At 31.6% G+C, this 16,442-nt stretch overlaps 6 protein-coding genes across 6 annotated transcripts in view; 2 read left to right on the top strand and 4 right to left on the bottom strand.

Annotated features, from left to right (window-relative positions):
* Positions 1–3,237: 3,237 nt before the first annotated feature.
* Positions 3,238–4,401, bottom strand: LOC106108059 (ribosomal RNA small subunit methyltransferase NEP1). The gene is made up of 3 exons (XM_013289136.1): positions 4,031–4,401; positions 3,670–3,913; positions 3,238–3,591 (listed from the first exon to the last, which is right to left on the bottom strand). The coding sequence occupies exons 1-3, from the start codon at positions 4,172–4,174 to the stop codon at positions 3,269–3,271; spliced, it is 711 nt and encodes a 236-aa protein (XP_013144590.1). The 5' UTR covers positions 4,175–4,401; the 3' UTR covers positions 3,238–3,268.
* A 215-nt stretch (positions 4,402–4,616) lies between these two features.
* On the top strand, positions 4,617–7,642 carry LOC106108058 (autophagy protein 5). Its single transcript, XM_013289135.1, has 5 exons — positions 4,617–4,900; positions 5,018–5,223; positions 5,376–5,500; positions 5,811–6,011; positions 6,184–7,642. Exons 1-5 carry the CDS (start codon positions 4,745–4,747, stop codon positions 6,288–6,290), a joined length of 795 nt encoding a protein of 264 aa, XP_013144589.1. The 5' UTR covers positions 4,617–4,744; the 3' UTR covers positions 6,291–7,642.
* Positions 7,638–9,519, bottom strand: LOC106108057 (torsin-1B). The gene is made up of 6 exons (XM_013289134.1): positions 9,293–9,519; positions 8,945–9,219; positions 8,683–8,834; positions 8,313–8,458; positions 8,068–8,215; positions 7,638–7,781 (listed from the first exon to the last, which is right to left on the bottom strand). The coding sequence occupies exons 1-6, from the start codon at positions 9,501–9,503 to the stop codon at positions 7,652–7,654; spliced, it is 1,062 nt and encodes a 353-aa protein (XP_013144588.1). The 5' UTR covers positions 9,504–9,519; the 3' UTR covers positions 7,638–7,651.
* Positions 9,520–11,043: 1,524 nt separating this feature from the next.
* LOC106107998 (lysophospholipid acyltransferase 2) lies at positions 11,044–13,122 on the bottom strand. The gene is made up of 2 exons (XM_013289054.1): positions 12,938–13,122; positions 11,044–12,844 (listed from the first exon to the last, which is right to left on the bottom strand). The coding sequence occupies exon 2, from the start codon at positions 12,798–12,800 to the stop codon at positions 11,478–11,480; it is 1,323 nt and encodes a 440-aa protein (XP_013144508.1). The 5' UTR covers positions 12,801–12,844; positions 12,938–13,122; the 3' UTR covers positions 11,044–11,477.
* An 85-nt stretch (positions 13,123–13,207) lies between these two features.
* The window catches only part of LOC106107796 (probable global transcription activator SNF2L2), a 16,580-nt gene continuing 13,345 nt past the window's right edge, over positions 13,208–16,442 (top strand). The window contains exons 1-2 of the mRNA XM_013288800.1: positions 13,208–13,985; positions 16,378–16,442. Of these exons, the coding sequence (XP_013144254.1) occupies positions 13,530–13,985; positions 16,378–16,442 (521 nt within the window). The 5' untranslated portion in view covers positions 13,208–13,529. The remainder of the gene's footprint in view (positions 13,986–16,377) is intronic.
* Positions 14,092–16,228, bottom strand: LOC106108000 (zinc carboxypeptidase-like). The gene is made up of 6 exons (XM_013289057.1): positions 15,982–16,228; positions 15,563–15,916; positions 15,370–15,490; positions 14,997–15,187; positions 14,840–14,924; positions 14,092–14,389 (listed from the first exon to the last, which is right to left on the bottom strand). The coding sequence occupies exons 2-6, from the start codon at positions 15,722–15,724 to the stop codon at positions 14,103–14,105; spliced, it is 846 nt and encodes a 281-aa protein (XP_013144511.1). The 5' UTR covers positions 15,725–15,916; positions 15,982–16,228; the 3' UTR covers positions 14,092–14,102.

Raw genomic sequence — 16,442 nt, 5'->3', positions numbered from 1 at the left:
AACCGTTTGCCGAGGCCCACTTCATAATGAGTAGGTGAGAAGGTATCTACACGATGTCGGAACAGGTTGTGATTTTATTTATAACTTAGGTAGGTCCATTCGAAACATCGACAAAAAATAAGGTGCCAATAAAAGGACGGAAACCCATTGTTCGCCGTCATTCTGGTATTAGGAATTTTGTCGAAAAAAATTGAGGGACTCTGCTATAGAATTGGACGGCGAGGAATACAATGAGCCCTTTGTGTGCGCAGGCGCCGAACAGTCTGGCGGCGCGGGCGCCCGACCCGAGCCGCGCCGCTGCCGCCGCTGCGTCTGGCGCGCGAGCCGACGCGAGCTCCGCGCCGACCGACATTCAATTTTAAACATTTTGAAGAATCGTTTTATCCTGACATGAATAAGTTTTACGTTTTTGTAGAGGTTTGTAAATACATTAAGTGCCTTTTTCATTTAAACTCGTATTTGTCGCGTATTTAAGGTGGTAACAAGGCGTTTGTGGCGTTGTTTGAATACACTTGTAGTCAGTGTGGCAACCGCCACGGACGCCTTCGTAAACAACGTAAATTACGAAATTAACCCGCTGCCAATGCAAAAGCAACAGGGTTGACTGCCACTGTCTACGATCAAAGCGATCGCCCTCGCACTATTAGATTTTTGTTACATAAACGCGGTCTCATTGGCGTTTATTCTGTGCGCGTTATTCTAGAATTTAAATGAGTGTACAATTTTGCAATACAAAGACAAACAGCCTAGGTATTTGTGTCCTTTTGCTTACGATTGAGAAACGCTGATACGACTTTGTTTGTTATACGAGTGATTATATCGCGTTATACCTACTCCGCTAGTCGGGCTCGGGTAAGCGTCGAGTCGTAGTTAACTGAGGTACTTATTAGTCACACATCACGCCACCTCGTCGACAGAGTGAACGTTGTAGGTATATATAACACTTGTATAATTATAAGTAGGTATGCTTGTACGGCGATGACGAAGCGAGCAGCTCTGCATTCCACGTGGTTCCCGCTTCCTTTGATAAGGACATGAATGTTGTTTTCTTGTCGCCGTCTCATACTTATATTGTTACATAAATGGAATAACAAATATTTTGTAAGCAACATTTTATGGCAAATTTTTAAGATTGTTCGACCATTGAGGTAGACATGTTTTTTATTCTTTTGTCTCTATTACCACAGACTACCTACCTATTGGAATATTTTTATTGACTTTAATTAATCATTGATTTTATTTCAGCATAGGCACTTTGTTCATTTGAGGACATTAAAGTCGTTTTAGTCAAGTTATTTATACCAAATGTCAAAATTCAATAGAACAAAAGTGGTAATTTCGTCGGCTTACATTATTGATGCACAGTAAAATCTAAGAGAGTAATTCTGTAATAATACAAACAATCACAGCACTTGTTTATCTGTTATGTTCAGCTTGTAAATTCGCGGAATGTAACTTGATATCAGTTTGTCCGCAAATGATATTTTATCCTCGACTCCTGCAACTTGTTTACGGCATCGCTTATTGCATTTACCGGACGATTGTTGTCTTTCCTTGTCAAGTGTGTGTGTTGATGCAATAATGGATTAATTTTCATCGTGTAAACTAAGTTCTTTTACCAATATGGCGATGCGTATATATTTTGAGAGCGTTGATAACTTATTTTCGTAATCTGTTATAAAATTGATGACTAGCGCCATCTATTATTGCTTTAATGGAAACAAAGGATCTCCATGTAGTATTGTAGAGAAATTATTGTAATTATTATATGAAATGATATCGTACACAAAGTTGTATTTTGATAAATGAAGAATTAGAATTTAATTATATAATAACTGCAGTTTGTATCCGTATATATGTATATAGCCAGATAAAATTAGCATTACAATCCGTAATGCATATATTTATGATCGTAGGTGTTTCGTGTTATTGTAAAGCTAATTGGCTTACGGAGTAAAACTGTACCGATGCCATTTACGGCAAGTTGTCGAGAATCTAGTCCCCGCAGCGGCGGCGACCGCTTTCATTGCATGCCGCCTTCACTTACGTCAAACGTAGTCCCTTCGGCTCTTGCTAAAGCGTTTAATACATTCTTGTAGCTTTGTAAAGAAACTTTAGTAAACTTTACTAAACCTAACTAGAATGCTTAATCACTAGGTCATCTCTTAAAATAAAGTTTAGAACTGATATAACTCTTTTCTGCTTGTATTGAGATGAATCATGTAAACTATAAATTCTGCAATAAAACTTACATGTAATGTATTGGTAGACGCTTCTATTACTTTATTCACCTTACAACTTTTTGTTTACTTCATTCTTAATGCTACGTTTCGTAATGCAGCCGCCCTGTGATAGTTGAAGTTTTAAAAATTCAGAAGAATATTGCTCTTGTTAATAAGTGTCAAAAACATAAGTGTCGAGCAGAAGCTATCGAGGGGAATGTATGTACAAAAAATTCACCGTCTTTTACTAATTGGGCATTTTGTAGCGTTGTGAGGTTCGAACCGCCTGTTACTAATTTGGCGGATGTCGCACGATTTCCGCTACAGAGAGCTTCGCTGTTTTTATACAACACGCAGCTTTACGCTACTTCCCAATTAGTTCGCCAAATGTGATTTGGAAAATATTCTTTTCGTGTTACATATTTCTGATATTATACTTTACGTGCAATAACTTTATTTTATAATAATGATTCAGACTGTATAAACTATGTTGTTAAGCGCCTGATACAATTTAAGTGCAATTGTTATCTAAAGAATTTAATTTATATAACAATTAAAATGCATTAATCGGTTATCACTTTTTAAAAGTAAATAAGCTGTAAGCCTAGCCATTGATCACCTGTATTTACTTACACTAGAGGCTTATAGTGCAACTATATTAACTTCTCTCACATTTAATACTGGCGCGTCCAAAATGTAAAACACATGTAACAAGAACATAATATCATGCGTGTGAAGAGGTATACCAGTATAGGTAGACATAGAAAAAGATGGGTGGGTTGCGAATAGGTGTGTAGGAATGATGACACATGATAGAGTTAAGTGGGGGACAATAACCTGCTGCGCCGACCCTTCAGAAGTAGGATAAGGGGCGAAGATGATGATCCCATTTTAACATGCATATCCATAACTCTATTTACAAATAATTTAAATTTTCAATAAACATGCTTCAATTATTCTAGGTTAAATTTGTATAATATCTATTACCTTAAAAATGAGTTTAATAAAACAAAAATTCTTATAATTAAAATCTTTAATAATTAATATTATACAACTCCCCAAACTTCCTCAAATGCTGTGCATAATTTTGCACAAGTTAATGCAGCTGATAGTGGATAATTACTTATTGATATAACTTCTTCAGAATAATCAGCTTCCACTTTGCCATGCGCCATTGCACCAATTACAAGTACAATTGGTTCCTCCTTTGGCACCAAGTCTCTACATGTTTGTACCATTTTGGAGCTGAAGGACATAGTTATTTTTCTTACTCCCACAGGTAAGTGTGATGTTATAGGATTCTTTATAACTTTTAATAATTTCATAGGTCCATCAGATGCTCTTATCGCAAATTTATGTAGAAGTTGAACTGAAATTTTAAATTAAATTAAATTGCAATATTACATTGTTATTTTATCAACAGTTAATTACTTTACAATTAATTTACCCATTAAACCAGCAAATCTTTTAAAAGTCCTTGGTATCCGAGTTTGTGGATTAATTTCAATGAGAACATTTTTTTCTGTGTGAATATAAACTTGCAACAAGCCAGCTCTGTTTAAAGGTGAGTCCATCAACATCAGTAATGATTGGTGTGTGATGTCCGGCCGGCACGATCCGGGATCTCTGTCGTTTCTACGCAATATTCCCGCATGATCATCACAGTTCAAAAGCTCAAAACTGTTACCATTCTAAAATATAAAGAATAATCTATAAAGTACATGCATTAAAGTTATGCAAACTATGACTAGAAAAGACTAAAATACAATAAATTACAGGTAAAATAAAGATGGAAACAAATACCGTACCTTCACAGTTTCAAGCTGAGCATTCTCTAGAATTACAATTAAACGCTTTTCTTGCTTTTTTATATGAGATGTTACTAAATGCTTAGGTATTGGGTCATACTCAAAGTCATCTTTGTTGGCTGCTAACTTTCTTTTCTTCCCCATTTTTGAGACTAATATACAGACCCTATTTACAAGGTCTAAGCTGGATAATTTGAAGATAAACTATGCGAAAATTGGTTTGAGTGAAACGACACTTTAACATTTAATCAACTATTTGAGAATGCTTACTAATTTCTTATAAAATAATTATTTTAAATCACAAATAAATATACCAAACAAAACGTTAATATCCCACGTGCCTCGATTTGACGTTGACAGTTGACATGTAGACATTTGTCAACACATCTTGCTCTTGCTTGCATTCGTTCATTATTTTTCCTATATCTTTATACTCTGGTCAAACATTATTTTACGTATATTTTTACATAAAACAGGTTTTTTTTTATAGAATCACAATAAAATGCTGGATTATTTTCTTGGATCTACTTTTACAAAGTGGAAAATCATATAATCTGAAAATGTCAATAATTTGTTTAATGACAAGTGAATAATCTTTAGCATCAGCTGTTTTAGGATTTGCAAAACATTGCAAAAATATTATTAATCCACACTATCTGAAGAAAAAACTCATACATAATATCTTAATCACTTTGGTGATATATTAGTACTATTATGGCAAATGATAGAGAGATTCTTCGTGAAATATGGGATGGCAAATTACCCATTTGTTTTCAATTGGACCAAGAAGAAATAATGGAAATACAACAACCAGACCCTTTTTATGTGATGGTTCCCAGACTTAGTTATTTTCCTTTAGTAACTGATAAAGTAAGCTGGCGTCCAATTTGTAGTTTAACTGTTTGATTAAATCAAATGTTCTATTTGTAATAAACAGCATCAGGTATTTATAAATATAATTATCATTTGGTCTTTCGTTTTCTACAGATGAAAAGGCACTTCCTTCGTTATATTTCTCAAGAAAATGCAGACAATGAAATGTGGCTTGATTATAATGGACAACCACTGAAGTGGCATTATCCAATTGGGTTCTTGTATGACCTTTATTGTGGCAGTGATTCTCAATTACCTTGGACATTGACTGTACATTTTACAAAATTTCCAGAGAGCATACTCCTCCGATGTCCCAATAAGTATGAGCTAAATTAATCACATCGTATGATAATTTTTTGTTAATTCAATATTTATGGGATATCTATGATTTGTTGCTACAATTTACTATCCACTGTTGGGATTACTTCATTTTTACCTTTAAAACTCACCTGTAAATATTTCTTGTTATTAGAGATGTTGTGGAAGCACACTTTATGTCAACAATCAAGGAAGCCGATGTGCTCAAACATAGAGGACAAGTGATGTCTACTATGCAGAAAAAAGACCACAATCAATTATGGCTTGGATTACAAAATGGTAAGCAAACAAGATATATTTCTTTAATATGTTAGTGTCAAAACACCTGTGGATTATATCAATAGCCTTTTGCGACTTTGTTCACATGAATATAATTAGAAACTTAAGTATTTGTCTATGTATGTGTCCTTCCAGACCATCATCTACATGACAGTCAATTTTCACAGAGATCCAATAAGCCTTTTGGATAAACCTCGATCCATCAATTAAAAATTTAGCTTTAATAATAATATGTAGAGGAATTGAATGTTTTAATGGTATAAATATGTTTGTTATTTAGATTAATGCATGCGTATTTTTCTTGTTTTAGATAAATTTGATCAATTTTGGGCAATCAACAGAAGGTTAATGGAATCACATGGAGAAAATGAAGGTTTTAAGCATGTTCCAATACGAGTTTACTCTGATGATGGCACATGTAATCAGCGTTTAGTAAGCCCAAAGAACAATGATGGCAGTAGGAAAGTTCTACATCAGTTAATATCCGAACTATTTCCAGATAAAATTGAAGGTATGCAACATTTTTATATTCTTTGGTTGAATCCTAATTGTCTATAAACTGGAGAAATACTTTTGAAACATTTTGTCTCATCTCAAAAAACGAAAGAAAAATGGGTGTTTCAAAACTCGAAATATCAAATTGTTGGTAATATATTTTAGAAATGACCAAAAATTTGTTTCAGTTAAGTTGAGGACACATGGAATAATGATTCCACTAGACACTCCACTGCAGTGGCTTTCGGAACATATGAGCTATCCTGATAATTTTCTTCACTTGTGTATTTGTTAAAAAACAAACATTGGAGATAGAGTTATTTGGAACTACTGCGATAAGAGGAATTTTAAATCTATGTGCAAGAAAGTGCTTAAATATAATTTTCGTATCGTTATAATCAGTAATGTCATGTGTAAATTTTTTACATTGCAAATATCCAAATGCCTTTAATATACTATTTTTTTCTTTGTGCTATTTTCTGAAAAAAAAAGTGTAAACGTAGACACTTATGTATGAAAATGCATTTAAAATCAGCAAAACCATTTGAGGCAAGAACACTCTTATTCCGAACTTCAGAGTTTATTTTTTTCATTTATGATACTTAAAAAAACTTACATAACTTATTACAAAAAAAAAGCATTTTGTGTTTGTAATTTGCAGAAAGTTAATATCAGTATTTATTAAAGAATTGGGTTAATAAAAAATAGATAATTGAAATTATTTTATTTCTTACAATGTTTACATTTAATTAAGTTAAATAAACTTTAGGAAAAGCTCTTGGGTGCACTTTGCAATATTTATTAAGTAAAAGCTGTAAATGTGAAAATTATATATTTACATTGAATACATTTTAGTTTAATAAATGATGAGTTTATACTTTCATTTCTAAAAATGGCAACATTTAAAAAAGCGTAAATATGTTTTCTAAGCTTAAATACAAAGGAACATATTTTTTTAATGTATTATTTTGTGTAATTTTATTTAGATTACAAACAATATAAGCATTCCCTTTAAAACTCTTACAAAAAACTAATATTACTTTCGCTTGTATAAGCTGGAATAAATATCTCGTAAATAAATAAATACAACTGTTTTTTTTACCTGTATTTAATAACCTATTATTTACAATTAAGAAAAGGGTACATAATGATTACAATGAACATCAAACATTTTTAACAATGTTTTCAAGTGTCATGTAAAATACTACAAACACAAAACTTAGGAAATAAAATAACATGATGATCTTAGTTCACAAATTAATATTTTTATAAACTTGTGTTGAAGGAATCACAGTATGAATATTAGAACGACAAAAACATATTAAATAAAATAACTGACACAGGAAATATTGTCTGAATATTCTAGATGTAGGTATAAAACTGTTATTTTTTAAGGAGTTTACATTTAATACAAATAAAAATAAAAAAAAAAAACAATCCGACTTAATTTTGCTAATCTTGTATAAAAACACATAACATTGAGAATATGGCCATTTTTACAAATTCCATTATATTAGTGGTATAATTAGGTGTTAATGTTAGGTACAAATAAAAAGATTACATCTTAACATTAGCTTTTAGCTGAGCTTTACCTTTTAGCTTAAAGCTATCATTTCTGTAAAACAATATCACAAAAGTGCTAACAAACACATAATTTTATAATTCATCTTTTGGTTTATATTTTTGTATCACATAAGGAATGTGTTTTACAAATCGTTTACAACCATTGTTTGCAAAAATGGGCTGGTCTTCACTTGGTCCATATGTTATAATTGATAGAGCATCTCTGAAATGATTAGGAAATAAATACAAAAATGAAATCAAACGCACAAGACACATATTTATGTTTATGAATAACATGAAAACAGCCAGTATTATATTAACATCAATTTTATTAGTTGGCTAGCCTTTGCCCGCAATTCGTCCGCGCGAAACAATAAGATAAGTAACCTATGCATATTTCCAGACTATGCTCTATATTTAAGCCAAACATCATCAAGATTTTAACATCCATCAATTGATATATTCGCATTTATAATATTAGTATAAGATATAATGATTGAATAACTTACGACATCATATCTTCAGTGGGCTGTAACACTCCAAGAGAACGGAACTCTGCTAATGCACACATTTCAACATGATGCTGTTCCAGGGGCAAGAATGGTATGTAGTGATCAATTAAGTGCTGAGCTATCGTAGATGACTTCTCAAAACCACCTAAATTACAAGAAAATTTTAACTAATTGAATTTTTATTATCAAAATAAATTTTTAGTTACATATCATATACTATTTTTATAATATATTTTATTTACCTGTATAATATGATGTACGCCTTATTATAGGTTCAAAATGGTGAAATTCCACCTCATTTCGTTTTATACCTTTATCATATAGCTCTAACAGATTTGTTGCTATTTGAGGTCCACCAATATTAGATATGAAAATGAATACACTATTTCTGCAATCACAATAACGAGAATAATACCTTATAATATACATTTTTTATATTTAACTCGACTCAACTATTTTAAACTAGTCCAGGTCATTCAGCCCACAATTTGATGACTTACAGCCTCACCCAGTCATTGAATAGTTACTTAAGCAATTCCTTAGTGTAAATTTCCTTTAGAAATCTACACTGAGTGGCTGTCATTAGTTAAGTTTTAATTTGTTAAGATTTACCTGTAATCAATTCCATCAACAGCATGATGATGGTCTAGCATTGGCTTTATGGTATCCAAAATAGATGGACACATGTCATGGATCTCATCAAATATAATTAAAGATGTGGGACATCTTCTAACTATTTGATTAATGGTTGACATCAAATTTTTCTAAAAATAATAAAAGAGGCTTGAGAAGATTTTCAATGTCCTGTATCACAGATGTTAAAAATATAAGATTTTGTATGATATAAAGCAGGTGTTGTACTAATTTGACTTACTTTAGATTTCTCCATATCATTGCAGTCAAAATCTTTCTTACCCATAAACATTTTTACAAAACTACTTTGCATGCCTTTAGCGTAGATTGCATCTGCTATCATAGAAGCAGCATAATTTTTCCCAACACCTGACCAGCCATGTAAACTTATAACAAGAGCTTTCTTGTTCTGCCGATTAACATCTTTTATAGATTCCTTATGAGCTACTAAAATATTGACTAACTCATTCACAAGTGGTTGTCCAAACATCTTTTGAGATAGGGACACTTTTAATCCTGTGAAAAAGGTGACGGACTTACAGCAACAAAATAGAACGACAATCATTTAGATATTGAAATGTAAACTTACTGCTTAAATTATATGGTACGTGTTTATCATTGCAACATTCCCAGAAACGACATACAGTATTATCCTCAATCGTATCCCAACTGAACCAACCGCCAAGTGCGACACTGCTGATAATACTTGCAGTTATAAGCTGAGTAACAACATAGTTGACATTTAATAGTAAAAATAATAAAACATAAAAAAGAAAGAATCTGAACTTGAAATAAAGCATTTTTATATTTGTACTATAAAAGTATTAAATACTTTAACTAATAAGTTGATAAAACTAAATTAACTTAAAAAACAGTATTTATCTTCGTATATCTTTATTATTTTAATTGAAAAGACTTTATTTTAAAAGCCCCATAACAATTTTAAAATTGACGTTGCGAGTTGCGAATAGGTTACCCTTCGGCAATGTCAAAGTCAACACCAAAGAGCATGTAAGTAAGAGACCTTTGTGAAGTTAGCCAACTCACTTTCTCACTTTTTTATACAAATCTTTTGAGAATCGTTAGAGAGGGTTTGATAGAAAACAATTTTCGTTTGAGAGTTACTACTTTCTTAGTAAAAGCAATTTCAATTTGTAGCGAGAAGTTGGCCTGAACAATTCATTTTTTAATTTTTTTTTTGCAAATCGCTAGAGAATCGTTAGAGAGAAATTGATAGGAAAGAAATATGTTATTTAATAAAAAAGAATGTGTTTTCTTCATTTTTATTTGGAAGCCTTTTAAGGTATAAAAGTACTTCCTTTACAATTTGCGTTTTCGTTTTCAAAAGGAAAGAATTTCCCTTTAATGCGGACATATTACCTTGCTGGTAACCCTAAATGCTCAGAGGCGCCATCCTGTCAATGTCAAAAAGGTTAGGCACTACAACGTTTTTTATTGTCACTTGTCAAGTCAAAATCATAGTCTTATTTAAATTATTTAAACTTTCGTGAGACATTTTATAATTATTTTACGGCTTACTCACGTCATACTTTAGCAAAAATAGTGTCTGAACAAATTGAATGAACCGACGAACGAAAAGATGTCAAAACAATTTAAAGTCGAATCAGGGATACAGTTACTGGCAAGACTTTTAAAAAAACCGGGAATTGAAAATTTTTATCCGATATTATTCGAAAATGGACCAAAGCAAGGAGATGTAGTTGAAATATTTAGCGATGCAAATGTCTCCAATCTCCTCTTCGATATAATATGTCAGTCGTTACTTCCTGTAGAATTAGGTGGTGTTGAAGCGGGAATTTTGATTTTTAGTACTGATGGCAACTTAGATATCGGAATTTTGTTAGAAACTTTTAAAAGTAAACTTATTAAATGTTTAAGGGAAAGTTCAACTTATTGTAATTTAAATTTAAGTAACATTGATACACTTTTTGCGGCTTCACTTCAGAAATTATTTCTTGTTGAATTGTTTGATGCAACAGAATTTTATGTAACCTTACAAAATTTAGAAAATATTTTACACAAAAATTGTAATATATCTTTTGTTATTTTTGACACCTTAACAGCATTTTATTGGTCTGAACAATGTTATAAAATATGCAAAATGGAATTGTACATTAAAACTTTGTTGAAAACTATAAGAAAAATAACAAAAGATTACAAAACCACTGTGTTATATACTAGACCTGGATATTTCCATTCATCTAAGGAGATAGAAAGATTAACACCTGAAGAAATAAATTATAGAATAGAAATTACACATATTAGTAATGCAACATTTGAAGTAGAAGTAAGAACAAATGAAAAACAAGTAAAACAACATTTCAATGTGTGTGATGGGTATATTCAATGGCACTAATTTTATAAAAACCTTGACATATGGCAGTGTTTTGTTACATATTAAACTGTGCACACTATTTTAAGATTTCATAGTAGATAATTGATATGTGAAGAGTGCATAAAGATTGTTAAGTATTAGTAGGAAATATGATGGATTTTTTTACAATAGTAATATTAGAATTATATGGTATAAAAATTAATTCTAGTTTATTTATACAATTGCTAATATCCTTATTAACTATGTAAAAATGGAATACATTATGAAATTATCACTTATATTGTCCTGAAGAAATATTCATAATTATTAAATATTAATACTGAAAGACCATGATTTCCAAATAATTAAAATAACTTATTACAATTATAAATATGATGGTGCAGATATTATCAGTCTTATTAGAAATCAATTATAAAATCTACATCATTAAGTAACCTAAGTACATAAATGCTACAAAACCATGACTAAAAAAATTGAGATTTTCCCACTTACTTATTGTATGGTAATATGAATAACCAGATTCTTGAACAGTAAATGATGCTTCAAACATCACTCCTAAATAAGCAAGGTGCATTATTGTTATCACTGAAAAAATTGTGTTTACCAAAACTGCTATGAAACTGTTTTTCTTATATCTATGTTCACATTGTTTTCCACATGGATTGGCTAAACAGCATACCTCCAATGCCGAAGCAACTTTATACCTAAAATTATACTCTACATAAGAAAATGATCCTATGCTAAGAAGAACAGCAGATAACTGGAAATTAAATCCATGTAAAAGTGAAGAGATTGCATAGGTTGTAAATATAGCAATAAATTGTCCATAAGGTTGGCAAGTTTTAAATATGTAATTTTTCAACCACTGATGCATAGGTATGTTCCAGAAAATAACAACCTGAACTAAAGATCTTGGTAACTCGATGAATAATGGTTTAGTAACTTCTATATCTAAATGACAATCATTTGTTAATCCAAAACCAGCACTTAACATTGACACAATTGACATACTAGATACAAAATAATGTGACATTCGAAACGCTTGGGCATCACGATATGACATCAACCACAAAGTAGTATCATCATCTATATACCAAGGAATAAAGCAATTTGATAAAATTAAAAAAACCATAGACTGCACAAGGTTTATAATAATCAATTTAATCCACCTGCGAGATAAAAATTTTACATCCAGATAAGATGAATATGTATGGAATTGTATCCATGGACCCAAAATACTGTTTGCCGGACAAAGTAAATATCCCCCAAACTCTACAGGATTCAATATGTCCTTGAACAAACCTCTGTCCAGTTCAATTGCTACAGATATAATTTTCATTGCTGCTATCATCTGTATGCCTCTTATTTGTTGCCACATTTTTGGGTTCACAACATACACTTCGCATAGTACTATAAATAATATTACCAAAAATGTGATGATAAAACCTCTCCATCTTTTTGTTAATAATGTTACAAAAGTAATGGCAAAATAAGCACCGGCTGTAAGTCCTAAAGTCCATATTATGGCTGATCCAACATTGTAGTATAGAAGAAAACTACCAATCAGCAGAGATAAACAATGGCGTCCATTATGTGGCAGAGAAAAACACTGAATTATTAAACGCAAAGTAAGATTTGCAATTATTAAATCTCTTGCAAATCGAAGACCTTCGTACAAAGTTGGTTCACCACATAACAGAAAATAACTCCATGTATTCTCAATATAATCTTCTTCATCCATATTAAACGGTTCGGATTACTTGCATTTTTTTTATTCTTGAACATCTAAAACATATAGTTCATTTTACCTCTTTACCTTCACCCGGTCAACAAATTAAAGTGTTTTGTTTTTATTTATGCTAAAATAATAATACAAACATATTTCCACTTTGTTATTTCATCAGTTATGTTGAATAATTGTATGTTTGTGAATACAGCAAAACATTAAGATCTGCGAGTTATTCTTTAATTATCATTTATTTTATTTATTAATTAGTAATTGTCTAGAATTTAAACTTCCAAAAATTATAAGCGATACGCTGAAACAAATATTTGGAAATTGTCAGCAAGGCATTACAGATTAAAAAGTTAAAGAAGAAAAAAAATATACTTGATTTTGCTTTGCGACTATGCGTACGTATGCAGTCTGTGGCCGTGTCAAATCAAGTGTAATGTTGTCTGTTGTCGTTATGTGTGCTAGAAAAATATTTTTAATCGATAATTTATAATTATCAATAAATATCTTGAGTACCTAAGGTATTACACTAGTTTTTATGCACTTCTTTCCAAAATAAGTGATTATATGAACGTTTCCTGTGTTTTACTTGCGTTTTTGACATTTCTCGGTAATAGCATTCCGCCATAGAATGCGAAAATAATCTAACCATTAGACAAAAGTGACTATTTTATGTAGCAAATGTGATTCCCTTATATGATTTGAAAGTGTTTTAAGTTATTGAGAGTACACAAGATGGCTAGTCCATCACCACAAAACAGTCCAATGCCGCCGCCGCAGGCTCCCAGTCCAATGGGACCGCCAACTCAAAGCCCTGCGCCGCCACAGTCACCGCATAGTCCTTATAATCCGCAACATATTAATGGACCACCTCCGTCGCATGCTGCGTCTCCAGGGCAACCACAAATACCTAATCATATGCCAGCCAATGCTCCACCTCACACAATTGCTTCGAGTGCCAATGGAGCTCCAAGTGGACCGCAACAACACCCGAGCATGTCTCCAGTCGGACACCAACTTCCACCGCACATGGTCGGGCCACACATACCTGGACCACCTGGCCATCCAGGATCACTTCCCCCTGGACCCAATGGTCATTCAAATATTCCTGCACCTTCACAACATGCCGCTATTCCTGGACAGGGGCCAGGTTATATGCAACATCAGCTAGGCCATATGCCTCCTGGTCAGGTATGTAACATGCATTTGTACCATTATATCATTGTAATAGAATTTAAAACCAATACATGCTTTACAATTTATTGCTGCGAAAAATCTTACTGTAAATTTCCCCAAAACTACAATAACCTAATAAGCTAACAAAAAATAGTACTTTAGAAATCTAAAAATGATTATACAAATGACATATTTTTTAACTTCAACTATCAATTTGTAACTGTTACTAAATAAGGGTCCATAAATATTCCTGGCCATTACTAAAGTTTCATTTAAGATAGTACTTAAATGTTGAGTGAGTATCTTCACATCTTGCAACTTAGGTAGAATGTTGTCTCCATTCTTTAAATAAACTGTATACACAATTGGTATGTTAAGCATCTTTTTTACCCAGTCTGCAACATTTCCTGATGAATTATCTAAAAGAGTAAAATTAAACTGCATAAAACTTATATAAAAATTGATTAAAAACATGATATTATCTCTGTCTCGTCAATGTCAATGAAAGGGCCCAATGACAATGTAAGACTAACTTTAATCCCTTTTCCTTCCTTCTTTTAAGGTAGGGAGGGTGTGGATTTGATGGTGGAGGAGACACATAAGAAGGGGAAACAACCTCTTATGTGTGTCTCCTCCTCCGTCACTTAAGAGTAGACAACACATTTGCTATTGCAAATGTCTATGGACAGTGGTGAATTCAGGTGGCTGATAGCTTGTTTACTATTATATAAAATATGATAAAAGAAACAAGGGATGAAAAAATTCAGTTATCATTTATGGTGTGGTTGTCTTCTATGGAAATAGAAGAAATAACTTGTTTATTATAAAAAAAGAAGTAAATGGAATGGTTTTATTGAAATTGTACTTACAAATATATTTTTCTGTTTTTCCAACATAATAAGTAACATTGTACTTTTCTTTAACTGTATCACTTGCTAATGTGATTAACTCCATCTAAATCCAATAGTATTAAATAATAATGGAAAAACAATTAAATACACTTGTGCATAATAAATGACAACTTACTAAAATATCATGATTCACTGACATTGCTTCATTTCCATATGGAATTGTTAATAATCTATTGAAACCTTTAAGATTAACAAATGCCATTAAATCTAAAGCCAAATTATTCAAAGCAAAAGAAAGGGAAAAGGTTTCTTCCTCTGATAAAGGCTGTTGTCCAATATAAACAGCATTACACTCTTGATCAATCACTGAAATATTAAAAATTTTATAGAAAAAGAATTCCTATTAGATTTCAGATAAATTCATTTAAAAATGTGAGTCATACATAAATACACATCTTGTTAACAAAATGTTCTTACTTTGTATATGAAAGAATATATAAGCAACACATACTATTTAACTATAGTTAGATAAAAGAGAGCTTTCATACCATTATAAGATGCTTTTGCAAAATGCCAATTTCTGTTCAAGTTGACACCTTCCGCTGTATTGTTATTTAAGCAGTCTATATGTGGCATGAATACTTTTTTATTTTTGGCCCAAAATCTTCTCTAAAATGTAGCACCTTATTAATATTATTATCACCATAATAAAATTATTAAAGTGTCTGATTGAAAACCAACCACATTCCTGCTGTAAACATAGCCATCAGGATTCATAAATGGAAGAAAATAAAAGTCATAATAATCTCTTAGTATTCTTAAACTTTTTGTCTCTAATAACTCCTTGATTAAGCTGAAAATGATGGCCGGTGTGGACCAGTCTCTTGCTATCTCACCACCCATTATGAATATTGAAACTTTCTTTTTCTCCGAGGATAGTTTTAATATGAAAACATCCCTTTTTTCAAATGTCTTAGCTATTACAATTTTTTTAAGTTCACTATGCTTTGTCACATGTTCATTTACCCATGTGTTAACAGCATCCCAATCATAGAATTCTGTATCTTCTTTATTATTTTTGAATCTGTAAACATACTAATATATTTAAGTGAATTATAATAGTGATAATGATATCAAAAGTGGTTATTACAATTTCATACACATAATCCGGTGAAAATTTGGAGAATTGTATGTTATTCCTTAACAGCAGCCTCTCAAATGTTTTAGTTCTAGAACCTTCAACTATTATATCAATGGGTATGATAGCTTCATTTGTCACACCATTGACAAAATAAAAATAATGACTCTTAAAATGAATTTGATAAAGAATAGATCTTTCAATTGAGTTAAATGCAGTCACTTTATAAAGAGTATAATCAGTAGCTATTACATGTGGGAGTAAAATTAACAAATACACTAATTTCTCCATATTTTAATGTAATAAAATCACTGTGGTTATGATTTTAATGTCACATTTCAAAGTTTTTCATAAGTTTACTTATTAGATTACTTTTTGAATGTTAAGTATTCATTGCAAACGATAAATTTTGTTACAGGGACCGCCGCCCATAAGCATGCCCGGTGGACCACCGCCTCCAGGTAATGGTCTGCAAGGTCCACC

The sequence above is a fragment of the Papilio polytes genome, unplaced genomic scaffold (genome assembly GCF_000836215.1).
Source record: "Papilio polytes unplaced genomic scaffold, Ppol_1.0 DF821845.1, whole genome shotgun sequence".
NCBI classification, from domain to species: domain Eukaryota; kingdom Metazoa; phylum Arthropoda; class Insecta; order Lepidoptera; family Papilionidae; genus Papilio; species Papilio polytes.
The sequence above is the reverse complement of the archived record's forward strand: the minus strand, read 5'-3'. Positions and strand labels throughout refer to the sequence as shown.

Excerpts from the sequence above, each read along its gene's own strand:
- LOC106107998 (XM_013289054.1), bottom strand. The coding sequence starts at position 12,800 with ATGGATGAAGAAGATTATATTGAGAATACATGGAGTTATTTTCTGTTA.
- LOC106108057 (XM_013289134.1), bottom strand. The coding sequence starts at position 9,503 with ATGCTTTATTTCAAGTTCAGATTCTTTCTTTTTTATGTTTTATTATTT. Across the intron at positions 8,459-8,682 it reads GTTGATGGAATTGATTACAG|AAATAGTGTATTCATTTTCA; the intron begins GTAAATCTTAAC and ends TTGTGATTGCAG. Across the intron at positions 7,782-8,067 it reads CCCACTGAAGATATGATGTC|AGATGCTCTATCAATTATAA; the intron begins GTAAGTTATTCA and ends TAATCATTTCAG.
- LOC106108000 (XM_013289057.1), bottom strand. The coding sequence starts at position 15,724 with ATGGGTGGTGAGATAGCAAGAGACTGGTCCACACCGGCCATCATTTTC. Across the intron at positions 14,925-14,996 it reads CAGTGAATCATGATATTTTA|ATGGAGTTAATCACATTAGC; the intron begins GTAAGTTGTCAT and ends TATTGGATTTAG. Across the intron at positions 14,390-14,839 it reads AAAAACAGAAAAATATATTT|ATAATTCATCAGGAAATGTT; the intron begins GTAAGTACAATT and ends TTACTCTTTTAG.
- LOC106108058 (XM_013289135.1), top strand. The coding sequence starts at position 4,745 with ATGGCAAATGATAGAGAGATTCTTCGTGAAATATGGGATGGCAAATTA. Across the intron at positions 4,901-5,017 it reads TTCCTTTAGTAACTGATAAA|ATGAAAAGGCACTTCCTTCG; the intron begins GTAAGCTGGCGT and ends CGTTTTCTACAG. Across the intron at positions 5,501-5,810 it reads ATGGCTTGGATTACAAAATG|ATAAATTTGATCAATTTTGG; the intron begins GTAAGCAAACAA and ends TTCTTGTTTTAG.
- LOC106108059 (XM_013289136.1), bottom strand. The coding sequence starts at position 4,174 with ATGGGGAAGAAAAGAAAGTTAGCAGCCAACAAAGATGACTTTGAGTAT. Across the intron at positions 3,914-4,030 it reads CTCAGCTTGAAACTGTGAAG|AATGGTAACAGTTTTGAGCT; the intron begins GTACGGTATTTG and ends TTTATATTTTAG. Across the intron at positions 3,592-3,669 it reads AAGATTTGCTGGTTTAATGG|TTCAACTTCTACATAAATTT; the intron begins GTAAATTAATTG and ends TTAAAATTTCAG.